This window comes from Cynara cardunculus, unplaced genomic scaffold, assembly GCF_001531365.2.
Source record: "Cynara cardunculus var. scolymus isolate 2C unplaced genomic scaffold, CcrdV1 Un_Scaffold_2234, whole genome shotgun sequence".
In the NCBI taxonomy this organism is placed as follows: Eukaryota; Viridiplantae; Streptophyta; class Magnoliopsida; order Asterales; family Asteraceae; genus Cynara; species Cynara cardunculus.
The window spans coordinates 32,356-48,560 of NW_020201020.1; the positions used below are offsets into that span (position 1 = coordinate 32,356).

At 38.6% G+C, this 16,205-nt stretch overlaps 1 protein-coding gene across 1 annotated transcript; it reads left to right on the forward strand.

Moving 5' to 3' along the window:
• Positions 1-434: 434 nt before the first annotated feature.
• On the forward strand, positions 435-10,961 carry LOC112502953 (plant cysteine oxidase 3). The gene is made up of 5 exons (XM_025106994.1): positions 435-675; positions 6,741-6,892; positions 8,506-8,668; positions 9,268-9,468; positions 10,620-10,961. Exons 1-5 carry the CDS (start codon positions 510-512, stop codon positions 10,739-10,741), a joined length of 804 nt encoding a protein of 267 aa, XP_024962762.1. The 5' UTR covers positions 435-509; the 3' UTR covers positions 10,742-10,961.
• Positions 10,962-16,205: the final 5,244 nt, after the last annotated feature.

A 16,205-nucleotide genomic window follows, 5' to 3' on the forward strand; every position in this document is an offset into this window, starting at 1 on the left:
GAGATAAATAGTCGGGGACGGGGATTGAGGTCCCCGCCCTATTCCTATGCCTACTCTTCCTCTTTCGATGATACATTTCTTTTCCAGTTTTCCTTAAAAATATCAGTTTTTTTAAATGCTCTATTACACTTGTTTAGAGACATATATTTAAATAACCAAAACGTCCTTACATGAAGCCAAATAACGAAAGTACGTTAAGAGAGTTAGGTCTGGAGACCCCATCTAAAACGAGACGAGATGAGACGGGACAAAATAAGACAGAACGGAACGGAACTGAACGGGAAGGATCCCTAGCTCATTTTTGGCTTGGTTGTTACGGGGCAAGGTCAAATTTGTAATTAGCGGTTACCTCCTCCGTCGGACCTACTCATCCCCCCCCCCCCCCCCCCCCCCCAAAAAAAAAAAAAAACCCACCGTAATATGTCCACTAACCACCAAAATGCACTAAGAACAGCCAAGAGTAGTAGCGATATTTTCGCCTTCCTAATCCCTTTTTCTCTCATTCCACCATGTTCTTCCAAAGATTCTTTGCAATGGCGAATTACAGCTTTTCATCATCACCATCATCTTCCTCTAAAACCTCGATACAAGCTATATACGACATCTGCAAGAAGAATTTGACGCCCATAAGCGCACCGCCTCCTGAAGTCATCCATGAGCTCTCTTCTCTACTCGGTATTTGTTCTTCCCTAATTTCAACTTTCGCGGACAATTTGATGTGATTTATTTTGGTGCAGATTGTAGTATACAGCGTTAATGCCAATCTGAAGTTCTGAACTTCGAATAGTTTAATAAAAAAATTAACTTTTCTTTTTCCCGTTGGAGATTGTTTCGACTATATTGATTCGTTTAACAGCTATAACTCGGCCGCTGGTGTGGAAATTGCAGCGAAATCCACATCAATTTTACGTTTGAAACGTACTAGGTTTTCAATTTAAAGAATATTGCACTAACAGAAAAAATGAAAAGGAGGGAGTAGAGAGTAGTTATCAGCCACCATTTTTCCTTTTAATAATGATTTAAACATGAAAAAGGAGAGGAGAAGGAAATTCTGTGAAAGTTATAAGCTCTTAGCTCTAAGTGAGGTTCAATTTGAAACGTGTATCTTTTTTCATCATTGTCGATGCGTTTGCTGAAAAGGTTCTTGAATTATGGAAGTTTGAATCATTCAATCAGGTCCATGTAGATAGGAAAATCAGGTTTGCAATAACCTATTACATGAATAAACCGAACCTTGGTATGAAAAGGGTTACATATGTACATGAATAATGTTGGTCGTTATAGTATCAGAGTATTTGGTTAATCAACTTGATTGGTTAAAACTGTGTCCAGCCACCTAAGCAGTATCCAACATCCTCTTATATCAACTAATTAAGTAAAATATATGCAGTATCTTAGCAGATGCTTGGGTCTAAAATTAGCAATGATGGACGCTTCTATGTTTCTAACTTTCTCCACAGCCTGTTGAACTTGTGAAACTTGTCAATTGCTCTGATTTGGCTGTGGAGAAAGTTAGAACCTGGATGATGAACTCAGTGACTGTGGATTACTAATCCGTCCTGAAATGAAAATTATATCAATTAGTTGTCTCATTTTATTGTATACTATCCTCCAAACCTGAGTGGAGAATGGGGAGGTCTGGTAAAGGATAAAGTATGGATTACTCAGTAACGGTGATCTTAGATTTGAAGCCCTAATCATGTGCATGATTCTCTCTGATGTGGGATGAAGAGAATAAACAGAATCCCATATGATTGTCATTTACTCTACCTCCTTCTCTTCATCATGCATGGGCCCTCTTGGCTTTCAGAGCCCATATGATTGAAGCTCATACACTTGTTTATCTTTTGTTTCGAAGGCAAACCTCGTCTCATGCAAGCATATTACGAACTATAGAGAGTAGACTCTGGAACTTCTTATTAAACAAAGGAACAAATTACAGAGATATATACAAATCCTACCACACCAAAATAACAAACAGACAGACCTGGAACTAAAATTACATAATTGACCTTTCACTATAATATGCCCCCCTCAAGATGAGCTGGGCGAATGAATATTCGTTAAAGCCATCTTGTTCATCATAGGAACCAATTTTAGAACGAGGCAGAGGCTTAGTGAACATATCGGCTAGTTGAAAATCTGACTGGATGAACATCCGACGAATGGTTTTATCATTGACCTTCTCCCTTATGAAATGATAATCGATATCAATGTGTCTAGTTCCTTCTTGATAGGTAGGATTCAAGGCAATTTGAAGGGCAGAGTTATTATCATAAAACAACAAAACAGAGTGTTTTTGAAACACACCAAAATCTTTCAAAAGCTGTCTGATCCAGACTATTTCACAAGCTGTGGTTGCCATGGCTCTGTATTCAGCTTCGGTAGATGATCTGGAAACTGTAGGCTGCTTCTTTGACTTCCATGGAATTAGCGAATCTCCCAAAAATATGCAATAACCAGGTACTGTTAATCTGGAATCAACACATTTCCCCCAATTAGAATCACAATATGCTTGAATCTTGTAAGAAGACTTGACAGAGAACAGAACTCCTTGACCAGGATTTTGTTTTAGATGAGGAGTCCTTGGGCTTGAAATAAACTGAGATAGCTTGTGGACGGCAAAGGAAATATCCGGTCTTGTCACAATAAGATACAGAAGTCTACCAATCAATCTTCTGTATTGTGAAATATTTTCTAGAATATCCCCATCTCTTTCCATTGGTGTCTTAGAGGGCTTTAGCTGCAAGTAAACCAACATCTTCCAACAATTGCAAGATATAATATTATGAACTGTAGAGAGTAGACTCTGGAACTTCTTATTAAACAAAGAAACAAATTACAGAGATATATACAAAGCCTACCACACCAAAATAACAAACAGACAGACCTAGAACTAAAATTACATATTGACCTTTCACTCTAATAAAGCATGTCAATTGAGCCTTGACGTTATTCAAAATTGCACCTGACTCACTGTAGATACGTCCTTCAGACCAGGTCTATGGTTGTCTACGAGTGCATTCTTTGAAAGGACAGACTGCATGGAAACATTCTATGTTGTTGAGAATATAGTTCAAAGGTTGTAGTCTTCGTTGTCAAAAGCATGCGCCTATGCAGACAATGCTGGTGGAACAGTTATGGGGTTTGGTTAGAAAAGGCTCACCTTAGATGGGGAGCATGCTCCTAGACTCCTAGTCATGGTTTGGCCAGAGGTGCATTTTTGGTGGTTATGTTTTGGCCTAAATTATTTTTTGCATGATGTAAGTTAAAAACTTAAAATAAACACAAGTAGTCAGACTATTGATCCGACCTCTGCTAAATTCTTTTCTTGCAGTTCCATCGCTCTTTCTTTTCTGCTTCCCTTTTCTTGTACTATGACCTAGTAAATCTTCTCTAATTGTGTTGTTAATTTATGACTTCAGTAGGTGAAAAGGATGGCTATATGTGTGAGACATAGTTACACCAATGATTGTTTTGGGTTCTCATATCCATGATGCTAGTGGGTTAATGATTAGCATGAACTATTTTTAGTTAGTTCACATGGCCTGCTTGTCACTTCATCAAGGCAAGAATGTATTAGCTTTATTCATGCTCGCACCTTATTATATGAATGGTACCTGCAGAGAATTAAAACATAAGATTCCTGTGGTATGGGTTTATCTAGTATACAGGTCCTTCCAATATCGTCTTCACTGAACAGAAGAGAATGTTGTTCTGAGGATAGTTGTCAAGCCTCACATATAACCAAACATTGCTTTAGTATTTTGGTTAAATGTATTTGGAGAAAGGGGCACAAGACTAGGACCTTGCATCATTATTGCAGCCAAAGGAGAGGCACAACCATCAGGCTATCACCTCGATGTTAAATCTGGAGAATTCTTTTCCAGCATTAACTCGGCTTATGGTTGTTAAAAGTTAAAATGTCAAAACGTATTTAGACTAGGAATAGCTAGATAAGCTTGCTCATCTCATAAAGACAGAGTGGCTAAAGTGGAGGGCTACCATGACTGTGTTCTGTGACAAGAAGGTTCCATGAAAACTGAAGGGCAAATTCTACTAGGTAGCCATCAGACCAACTATGTTGTATGGGTCAGAGTGTCGGGCAACAACCATGAGAGAAATTTGGAAGTTGCAGAATTGAGGATGCTAAGATGAATTTGTGGTGGGACCACCAGGAGAGGATCCAAACAAGGTCTTCTGGTGGAGTTAGGGAGTTGCGCGTGACCGCGTGCCTATCATAGATAAGTTGAGAGATGGAAGATTTTGGTGGTTTGGAAACTTCCGCCGGAGATAAATGGTGGCTCTGTAGGGAGGGTAGAAAGCGTCACAGTTGAAAGGGGCGAGGAGGAGGGGCGGGCCGGGGAGGATGTGGGATGAGCAACTTAGATGCAACCTTAAGCATTTTCGAGTACATGGCTTGTGATGGGGGTTCTTGCCTTCTTGGAGGCACCATACTAGGGTAGCAAACTAAGGGGGCTGTAGCTAGCATAAATGAGAGGAAGGGAGTTGGAGAGGTATTTAGAGAGGGGATAGGGTTGGGGAGCCAACAAATAGGTTACCAAAGTCCTAAGATAGACCAGGGGTTGTGTAGTTTTTTTTTTCTTACCCTTGCTATGTTTCTTTGTACATGCTTTTGTTTTTATGTTGTTACTTGCTTTTAAATAGTCTTGATGGCGTTTGGTTCGCAGAATGTTTTTGGATGGAATGGAATTTGTTAAAGGAATTGGAATGAAATGTTGTTAGGTTTGACCACATGTTTGGTTGGCAAACATTGGAATAAAATCTGTTATGGAATTGGAATCTGTCTGTTTGGTTCACATAATGTAGCTTTGGAATTGTAATGAAATATTGGTAAATGACCAAAATACCCTTTTTTGAAAATTTTAACTTTTTAAAACTAAAAAAATACTTTAATAAAACAATTATTTAATATGTAAAACAATATAAAATACATAACCCAAATATAACAATAAGCCAAACGATGTTACTTAATCGATGGTGGTCGACGGTGGTTCAGATAGTGGTGGTCGACGGTAGTTCAGATCGGTGGTGGTCCGTAATGGTTCAGATGGTGATGGTTGGCAGTGGTTCAGATCGATGGTTTCCCGCGGTGGTTCAGATGGACGGTGGAGGCGGTGGTTCAGATCGGTGGTTGTTCAAATAGTTGGTGGTCGGTGGTGTCTGGTGGTGATTCAGATCGGTGGTAGTCGCTAGTGGTTCAGATCGGTGGTGGTCCGTGGTGGTTCAGGTGGCGGTGGTCAGATGTGGTTCAGATCGGCGGTGGTTCATGTCGGTGATGGATCAAATCGGTGGTGGTTCAGATGGCGATGGTCGACAGTGGTTCAGATCAGATTGGTGGTGGTCCATGGTGGTTCAGATGGCGGTAATCAACGGTGATTCAGATTGGTGGTGGTTCAGATCGACGGTGGCTAGCGGTGGTTCAGATCGAGAGTGGTAGGCGGTGGTTTAGATCAGTGGTGGTCGGCAGTGGTTCTAATCAGTGGTGATCTAAAAGGAGTCAAAGTAAAGTAGTGGYTGCGGCGCGTTGAGGCACTTCTTCGATGGTTCCCGTACGCCCGGCCTGCCGGCCCGCTCTGAAGAATTCATGGGTCGGCAGGCGGGCGAGACAGAATGGGCGGGCACTACTAACCAAGCCAAGCCCAGTTCCCGCCGATAGGCGCTGGTAGCTTGCTTCCAAGCCTTGCTTTATATGATAGTTGTGGGCCATGGTAGTCGACGGTGGTTCAGATGGCGATGGTTAGCGGTGGTTCAGATGGCGGTGGTCGGCGGTGGTCGGAGGTGGTCGACGATGGTCATATTGGGTTTTATGAGATTAGGGTATATTGAGTTAAGGACATATTTGGTATTATGAAGATAAAAAATTTCACTCCATCAAAATACCATGTAGTTGCTAAGAAATGTTAAATTCCTTTATTTGTGGAATTTGTAGGATTTTGAAGATTTCTTTCGTGAAAAAGAGTGAACCAAACGATGGAATGGAATTTGGTCAATGGAATTTAACATTCCAATTCCATAAGATTCTTTCAAAATCTGCGAACCAAACGCCCCTTTAGTTTTCCTTTTCAAATGTTCGCATTTCTTCATTTCTTGTCTTGATTTCACCACTTTCGATTTTTTTGCCTCTTTCAAACTCTTAAAACATTTTGGGCAAGCTCTCTTCATCTCCCACACTTTTCACAAGCCGGGGGACCTTAGAGAAACAACCACTCAATTCCTTGAGGTAGAAGACAAGGTTGCTTACATCCCACCCTCCGGATCCCACCTATGGGTGGGATATATCGGGCTCATTTGGTTTGGTTTACATTGGGAAGACCATTGAAATCTATTTGTTTGAAAGTTAAGCCTCAGAGATGGTTGGAACCTAATGCAACCTAAGATAGGTTTGGAGATAAAAAGGAAGCAAGGCCCTTAGTTGCATTAAGACACCTGGGCAGTACACCCTTCAGATAAATGAATTACTTCCCTACACATGTAATTTGCCTCTCACAGTTCCAGATCTTGGGAATTAAAACTCATGGTAATTAATTTCAATGTAATAATCTGCTGAAATTTAGGCCTTACACCATCAATATCCAAACTCCAAAGTAGCATGGTTTCCCTTCAAAATCCATCTCCTATGAACATACATAATTTAGAGTGACACTAAAGTGACAGAATGAAATCTTTTGCATGATGCTTTTTCTGTACGGGCAATATTGATCAATACTGTTTTGCAGATACAATTGGTCCTGCTGATGTTGGGCTGAAAGAAGAACACCAAGAGGATGATCGTGGTCATGGTCTTTCTACACCCAATACTTTCAATAGAGTAGATCGTTGGGCCCAACCAATAACATATGTCGATTTAAATGAAAGCCAGAGTTTTACTGTAAGCCCCATTCTTTTTTCCTTGTTTCTGGCTTGAAATTTGTCCATGCATTTACACGTTACGTTCATGCTGTTTTGTTTTGTGCTAACATATCAACACTAGACTACTAGATATTAAATTAGTAGATCTCAGTACTCCCTTCCCTCCACACACATGCTAACATTAACATTAGATTACTAGATCTTCCTATTATTGCCCCCCCCCCCCCTCTGGGTCCCTTCATTGCGTGGACACTGTGGTGGTTTACACACTCTCTCAAGTATCATGGCTGAGTTTGTTTTTTGTATGTATCTACACATGGATACCGATAGCTATAACATGAGCCAAAGAACTCTAAATGCTAGCACATGATCTTTTATTGCTTCAGTCAGATGTTTCAACTCAAGTTTCTGTATTATTCCTAGTCATATATGTTTCACAAATATAGACCATGGTTTTCATGATTATAACCATGGTGCAGAGGTCACTTGAGGGCGCCTCTCGTAAATGCATGCAACATTAATTTAGTCAATTTTTGCAATGGCATTCAGGCTTTCTTGTCTTACTGTTTTCTAACAAATCTCAGCTGGAATCTAGACCAAATGGCATCAATACCATAATAACTAGACTGGATAGAGATGAACTGCAGTAATCTTAAAGTTGAGAACCAAAAAACTCTGCCTACTTATACCCGCACATACATAAATAAATGGCACCATCAGTGTAAAGCCTCATGAGCTCATTGAACTGATTTGATCTGCTGGAGATACCCATAAGTACGAGGCTTCGAAAGGAGGCTTATTGCAAGGCTCGCACAAGGACTGTTCATGTTCATACTCATCCATTCTATTGCTAGATAACAATAGAAGAAAAGAAAAAATAACCAAAAAGAAAAAATAACCAAAAATTACTCACAATGAGCGTAGTAAGAGATCACTTTATCCTGTGACTCCAAGTTCTTAAGAGAGCTGTTTTCATTAGTGTTTCATGTACTTCAGTGGTGAGGTATTGATACGTCGTTGTGACTGTCTATACAGTTGGATTGATAGCAATGCACTTGAGTTTTCTTATATAGGCTAATAAATTGAATAACTGATCACCACACTTATCCTCTGAGAAATACCGTGAAAATGCTCTTGTAATACATGTTAAGAAGCTAACTAAAAGCAAGGCATCAGCAAATACAAGTCTTCAAACTTTTGTCGTCATTAGCTTCTTAAATTAAAAACTGATTTGTTTCAAGTGTACCCAGCAGAAAACCATGAAACTTAATGAACATCCTTCAGATATACCCTTTAAGTATTTCACATGCATTCCTTCAGGGTAACCCAAAAAATTGTAGATTTGTTAATTCAGTTCTGGATATCCGTATAATCTGTGTATTTTTATTTTCATAAATATATTTTATTAAGAGTAAAGAAAGTTTTTATGTGTTTATGTTTGGAGTCGGAATGTTACTAGTTCTTTTACCTTCTGAAGTCAAATATTTAAAATTTTCAAGTCCATCCTTGATTAAGATTTTCTGATTGTATGTTGTATGAGTATCAAGTGTGGTTATTCAAAAAAGACTAGAGGTTTGAAGCTGTTTGATAGTAATTTCAGGCACGTGCTTAAAGAAGATGATTTAAATGCAGATGTGCATGTTTTGCTTCCCCACTTCCTCAGTTATACCGCTCCATGATCATCCAGAAATGACCGTTCTGAGCAAGGTCTTGTATGGTTCTTTGCATGTGAAAGCTTATGATTGGGTTGAACCAGCTTGCATCAAGGATTCAAAGGAAACTGCTCGAGCTCCAGGTCCTATTCTACAACCTAGCATGGACTTTAGTTTCTGAAACTAATAAAAGTACCATTTTTTTCTCCCATTTGTTATTTTCATGTCATTTATAGCTTTTAGTACTCAACTAAACCAAACCAAACCAAACCAAATGAACCCAGTATATCCCCACCTGGAGGTGGGGTCTTGGGAGGGTAAGATGTACACAGACCTAACCTCTATCCCAAAGAGTAGAATGAGTTTCTAGTGCTAATGATTAGTTTTCTGATTTCATGATATAGATACAATAAAGCTCATGAATTTCTCTAGGAAGGCATGATTATAATTCTTCTATCGTCTTTACTTCTAGTTCGTCCTTAATCATTAGACACGTAATTAAGTCACCACCATCATATTCTGTACCTATTGATAAAATATTTCTGCTTTCAGTTCGTATGCATATAGAGAATCATTCAATGATTTGCAGGTCTAAAATTCTATAATTTGCATCATACCCTGTATGAACTTTGAAACTTCTTATTCCCAAATATTTGCACCACACCTTCCTAATCATGCTGACACATTATCACATCTCAACTGTTTGTACAAAAGCAAAATGTTGACAGGATTCCTCTAATAGTTAGGTTAGCGAAGTTGGTTGTCGACAAAGTCCTGTCAGCACCATGTAGTGCTTCAATTTTGTATCCAAAAACAGGAGGGAATCTCCATTGTTTCACTGCCATCACCTCTTGTGCTGTACTTGACATTCTCACACCACCATATGAAGAATCTGCAGGCAGAAAGTGTACTTACTACCGTGATTATCCGTACTCCAGTTTCCGTAAGTTTCTACCCTTTTTAGCACACCATGTGAATCTGATTTTGCACATAACTTGATACTTTGTTTCATGTATTTTCATGAGTTACTGTATAGGCTGTTAGACAACTGGTTATAGGGGTAGATATCGATGGAAAGAACTTGGATCATAATCAGGATCATTAACGGAATGACCGTCTGTAAGTAATATTTCGACCCTATTTCAGCCTATGGGTATCACGAAATTTACTAGGGATAATTCAAATACACACTCTAGATTTGAAGGCAAACTCGAGAGCAAAAACACACAGATGTTATGTTTTTCGTATGTTAAATGGAGATCAAAACCCCCTTAAATAGGTAGTTAATAGCCACTTTATTTGGGTGGTTAAGTAGTTATTTCAAGATAAGAACAATTATTAAATAACTACTAATGAAGAAGATCAATAAATGGTTACTGCACCAAAGTTCGGAAGGCGACTTGCCTTTTGAACCAAAGTCCCACATTCTGAAGCGAAGTTCAGGAAGGCTCCGGGCTAACATGCCTTCTGAATCCAAAACTTGTCTTCTGAAACTAGCTTTCTGAGTTTATACTTGAGAGCCATTTACCAAACGCTTAGCTATAAGCGCATACTGACAGGAGTCACCACTCTTACTACCTTATCGGGTCACATTCTTGGCCATCAAATAGGATTGTTGGTAAGCGTCTCTTTCAGTAAGAGCTAACCGGGTAAGAATCTTCTTCCTATCTTAGCGGGTAAGATTCTCGGTCCTGGCCATGCTCACTGACACCCGGTAAGCGCTTACTAGCAAGATCACCAACCATCACTTACCTTATCAGGGAACATTTTCGACCATCAAAACGGATTGTTGGCAAGTGTTTTTACCCGGTAAGCATTTCCCGGATAAGATTCTTGGTCCCTGGTTTTGCTATGGCTATGGCTTAACCAATAAACCCCATCGATCTCATGTAAATCACAACTACGCTAAAATGGTTGATGATGCTAAAATCACCAACATAGACTAATGGATAGAAAATTACATTTGTGAGAGTCAAAGTTGTTGGCTACTAATAACTTCAACCATGGTTTTAAGTCGATTTAGAGGTTATTGGGTCAACATGCTGCTTCGGGCTATGGGGCGTTACAATGTTGAACTCATTATTTCAACTGCAGGAAGTGGTGACGAGCCAGTTGCTGGAAAAGAAGATGAATACGCATGGCTCGAAGAGATAGAGACACCAGATGATCTCTATATGCGGCAGGGGATATATGGAGGACCACCTATTCAGATCTAGACTTCATTAATGGGCAAGTTCTCGCACGAACTCTGAACCGATGTGGCTCATTTGTTCAAATAGCAGCTAGCCTAGGACTAATGGGGTTTATTTAATCTCGTTCAGCACCCTAGGCCAAATTGGCTGTGTTAGCCCAGTTGACATGGTAAAAAGTAGAAACTGTCGTTAGTAAAATTAAAATATTACACCAAGCCATGGTTTACTTTGTCACTTTCTCTCTCTGGATGGAATGAATCCCACTTCCATTGGATCATCTGGAAGTATTAGAAGCTTTTAGGGGTCGTTTACCAAGCACTTACATGATAAGTGCTTACCGGTAAAATTTAACACTATTATTTACTTACCGGGTAAGATTTTAGTCTATCAAAACGACATTGTATGCAACAATTCACGCGGTAAGCGCTTACCGTGGTAAGAGTCGTCGTCCTCACTCATGGTCCTTGTCTCGCTCTTACCAGGTAAGATTCTTAGTCCTTACCATATTCATCCGTTGAGGTAATGTGACTTGGTAAGCGCTTACCCGGGTAAGTATTTTGGTAAACGGCCCCTTAGTTTTGGTGGTTGCTGTGGTCTTTGTTTACTTTCGTCAACCTGATGTTTATATGTCGATCAGGCTTTTTTGGGCCAGACTTTAACTGGGCCTTGAGAAAAAAGTTGGACTGATCAGGCTTTTAAGGCCTGACCCGGGCTTGCTAGTCGTGGGCTTTTTTGGATAATCTTAGGTGCGATTTGGTTCACAATTCAAAGGAATTGGAATGATCAATTTATTCACCCAAATTCCAATTCCTCTGTTTGGGGTTCACATATGAAATGGATGGAATCCTTTGAATTCCACTACTTAAAGAGTTGATCATTCCTTGGTACAAGTGAAGGAATTGAATTCCATGACTGCTCATCTCTTGCCCTTACCACGACCATGCTACTACTGTTACCGCCACGGCCCCTAAACCCCCCCCCCACTAGCACACCACTATTGTCGCCATTAAAACCGCCACCCACCCTAGCCGAACCCCTAACCAACCACTAACCACTATGCTACTAGTGTTGTCATCACACCCACCCACACCACCCTCATTACCCACCCCACATCCCTATTATACGACGACCATGCTACTATTGCCGCTGTCACGTTCCTACCCTAACCCCCCACCCACCACCACACCACTATTGTCGTCGTCACAACCGCCATTCACCCCCACCCTATGTTGGTTTGGGTTCTAATTTTAGGCTAATAAAGAGAAGGAGATTTCTACTACTTATTGCTTTCAAGGCGAGTGATCTCTATCCTTAAAGCAATTTCGCCCCCACCATATGTGCTTTGGGATTTTGGCGAATCGCTTCTCAAGATACAATGAAGCAACGTATGTAGAATGASTATCAACACCGCACTAGTGGTGATAATCCCGGTTGAACTATTGAGTTTCAAGGATTTCAAGAAACTAAGAAATTGTGTTTCTATAGCAACACAACCCTTAGCAATCTGGTATATAGAACAAAGAGAAGGTAGTCGATTTTGGTGTCTATTGATAGGTATATATAGGCATATGCGACAGCCCCTTGAACAGTCACCATTTAACTGTTTTGTGACAGTTTTAGTTATTCGCGACGTTTTGAACAGTCGCAACTGTTCCAACGGGTACCAACTGCGACGCTTGAACCGTCGTATCTGTTCACTATACCTTTTGAAGCGAACCGATATGGGTACCATCTGCGACGGACCGTCGTATCCGTTCACGAAGAGGCACCGTTTAATGGCCAACCGTCTCGTCTGTTCGTTTTAACCGTTAGCAACGAACATACAACGTTTTGAATCAAAAGGAGTAAGGCGGCTACAAGCGGCGAAGCGCAAAGCGCCACATTGCGCCCACGCCCACGGTCGCGCGCGCATGCACCCTTGTGGAAGCCCCATCATTTCCAATATATTAAATTAATATATAGAAAATGCTTCCCCTTATATACCCACTTGGATTTCACTCTTGCTCCTATGTGGGACAAGGAGAAACCCACCAAAATGATCTTTTCTCTTTTCCTAAAACCAAACCCAAAATTTTTTATTTTATTTTGAAAATATTCCCAACACCCTACCCCAACTCCCAACCCACCTTTAAGTGGGTGCATTGGGAATGGTAATAGGTGGAGATGCACAAAAAAGCCCATACTTGAAGCCCGGCCTGACCATTGCTCAGAAAAGCCTGGGCCTAACAAGCTCGAACCTAGACCCAGGTGAGGCCAGCCTGATCAAACCAACTATTTTTTCAAGTCTCGGTTAAAGTCCACACCAGAAAAGCCTGATTGGGTCTATTTCACACCAAGAGTCTGGCCCTAAAAAAACAGGACTTATACTTTTTCTTACCGAAAGCAGTGTATCTGTAATAACAACATGATAAAATTTACCCACTTTTAAGTAATCAGTAATCGTATTATATTGAATCAAACACCACTATTCATTTTCATTCGATATCAAGGTTTGGTTTGGGTTAAAATGAGGCAAGCTCAAAAACCAGATTCGGGTCGCAAGCCATTTTCCAGAATAATTGATTATAACATCTTAATAAATAAAATCTTTACATTTTAGCCCTTCAACTTTAGTTTAATTTTAATTATTAAAATTAATTCAATCATTTTATCATCTTTTGACAACCCATTTGGTTGGATGGAAACATCAAGAGAGAATCTTGAAAGAAAAAAATCAAAGAGCTATGAAAAAACATTTTAAAATAGATTTCAAATATAGATAATAAAACGATTGTTTTTTGGTATAATTTGTTTTGCTTTAATTTTTATTATAATTCATCTGTTTTTGATGTAAAAAATGGTGGGTGATATTTTTATTTTTTCTGATTTTCGATTTAAAAAGTGATTATTTAACTATATCCGTTGTATCATCTCAATCTAACGGTTTGAATAGATTCTTCGGTTCTTTTTCTAGGGTTCTCTCATGATATCATCCCTTGTTGGATTTGGTATTAAATAACTAAATAGCAAAGTTTTTTTTTTTTTTTTTTTTTTTTTTTTTTTTTTTTTTGTCATAAGTGGGTGTTTGTATTAGCTCGTGCATATATTGACAAAAATCTCATGGACTCTGGAGAAGAGATAAGAAAATCCCCCAGTGATCTTGAAGGAACTTAAACTGGTAACCTTTGGAGAGGAACCCGAAAGGCTTAAGCCTTGTTGGCACTAGGCTAACCCTGGTTGCATCCTTAGATCATTTTCAGTTCGAGTGGTGTTTGAAAATTTTTCGGTGTCTTTTACACCTATTATCCCTTCATTGTAAACACATGTTACTTCTAAATTGCCATAAAATGGTCTCGTGCTTTCAATTGAGCGTTGTTGAGCATGTACTTGATGCACAAAGGTTACCATCGTCAATTCCTAAACCTTTAGTAGTTTTAGACCAGAGAATTATGGGGTGTTTAGTATAGCGACTTCAATAAGCTTTTAGTGTTCGACATTAAATGAATTGTGATTTTTATTTTTTGATTATTAAGATTCAGAATAACCAGATTTGAAGGAACGTGTAAAAATTGATTAATGAAAATGAGAATGCAGGAGAATGAGAATAGTAACGAGTAGCGTAACCGTATTGATGCTTTTGGTCAAACTAATATAATCAATGAAAAATTGTTTTATATAATATTTTTACTAGTTGCGTACCCGCACAATACGGCGGGAGCCGTGAATTTTAACGGTTTTGAAGTTTCACTGGTTTAATTAGAGAAGATTTAACGATGATATAAGTTACACTTAGTCTTTACATATTAATAAAATTTGAATAAATAAGAGTTATGGTTCCAATTACAGTCTTTTGTATGACAATTTAAAATCTAATATATTTAAAATCCAACATATTTAAACGACTCCACAAATGTGTTCGATTTATACCAAGAGCAAAGAATCAAGAGATCGAGAGCGAGACCAAGAGTTCTAGAACAATTGAATGAGAGAACTTTTAATAACTCATGGTGAATATCAATTTGAATATCACACTGGGGTATGGGGAGAAGACATAGAGGTTTGAGAGAGTGAAGACATGAATGAAATGTGTCAAAAGTATCTTGGGAACATAAAAACAAAAGATAATAATATGCATTGATAACTTGTATTATGAGTTGTAGATTAAGAGATTTTAAAACTGAATGCAAAGTAGTAGTACTTAATGCATTATGAGTTGTTTTTAAGACTTTGTGCATTAAAAATTGTTTTTAAGACTTTTGATAAATCTAGTTTATAAGGTAGTATAGATTACAAATATATTTTCATCCAACTTGAAAATGTAAAATATGTTCCATTCAATGTGAAGATAGAAAATACGTTTCATTCAACATCGAGAGATGGACTGAACGGGAATAAAGTTTCCATTGACCCAATGTAGTCGGATATGAAAATTAATGGGTTTGAGATAATGAGCACATCATATTTTTATCAAACCAAACCACATTTTTTTATCATTTCATTCCTATTCCTTATCCCTCAATAATCCAACCAAACACCCTAACTATTTTCTGCTATAATCACTCACATTCCATAGAATGTACAAAGGTGGTTACAGGCATCCGATTTGGCCATGAAAGTAGTTTCAAACTTTGAAGTTGCCTGACGGCTATAAAGACATTTCTAGTTTTCTTAGGCATGTTTGTTAACTTATTTGGTTAATTATACATGACTATTTGGTAGTAGCTTAATGATATAGAAAGTGGTTTATTCAGTAAGTTTTATGCCGAAAGTCAAGATTTTTTTAAACTTGCCCCTCCTAATTAAAGAACATGGTCCTTCCATCTATTTAAAAAACCATTCGAAACAAAAACATTTCCAATCCATACAGATATTATTTCATACAAACAACTTTATCCACTCATGACTTAATAAAAAATCAATCAAACAATCCGTTATTCATCTCCAACGAAAGGGTGTAATACAAAATTTGTTGAGATGCTATTTGCAAATTGGTAAAATTAGTTTCTTAAAGATAGTTGAAACGAAAATGGTAAAATGATGTTAACATACCACCAATTTGATGTTTCTATGTTATCGTTGGAGTTGGCCATAAAATGGGCAACTAATTTCAGAGAAAATTCTATATTCAACTTCTTTTATACTTCTATAACCAACTTGGTTGTAAATCTTTTCTTTTATACTTCTTTTTTATAACTAATTTCAGGCAAAATTCCTCATGACTTTTGAAGATATGAGTTAGAGAATATCAGTGGCCATCAATTGTAGTTCTACGACCACATCTTACATTGACTAATTTCACGGGGCTCCGAAGATAGCAACCAGGTAAAAATTGCAGTGACTTTGAAGATAAAACCCCTAGTGGCCCTAAGAAAACTTGCACCGTCTTACATGATGTCTCACAAAGGGCAACGGGTTTCTATGAGGTTGGATTGAGTTCAACTGACAATTTATTTTACAACTCGATTAGGCTTCAGGTTGGGTTGGTCGGGTTTTTGTGCACCCCTACCTA

Bases quoted from the DNA above. Each gene is read 5' to 3' on its own strand.
- LOC112502953 (XM_025106994.1), top strand. From the start codon at position 510: ATGTTCTTCCAAAGATTCTTTGCAATGGCGAATTACAGCTTTTCATCA. The intron at 676-6,740 runs GTATTTGTTCTT...ACTGTTTTGCAG, and splicing joins TGAGCTCTCTTCTCTACTCG to ATACAATTGGTCCTGCTGAT. The intron at 8,669-9,267 runs GTCCTATTCTAC...TTCCTCTAATAG, and splicing joins GGAAACTGCTCGAGCTCCAG to TTAGGTTAGCGAAGTTGGTT.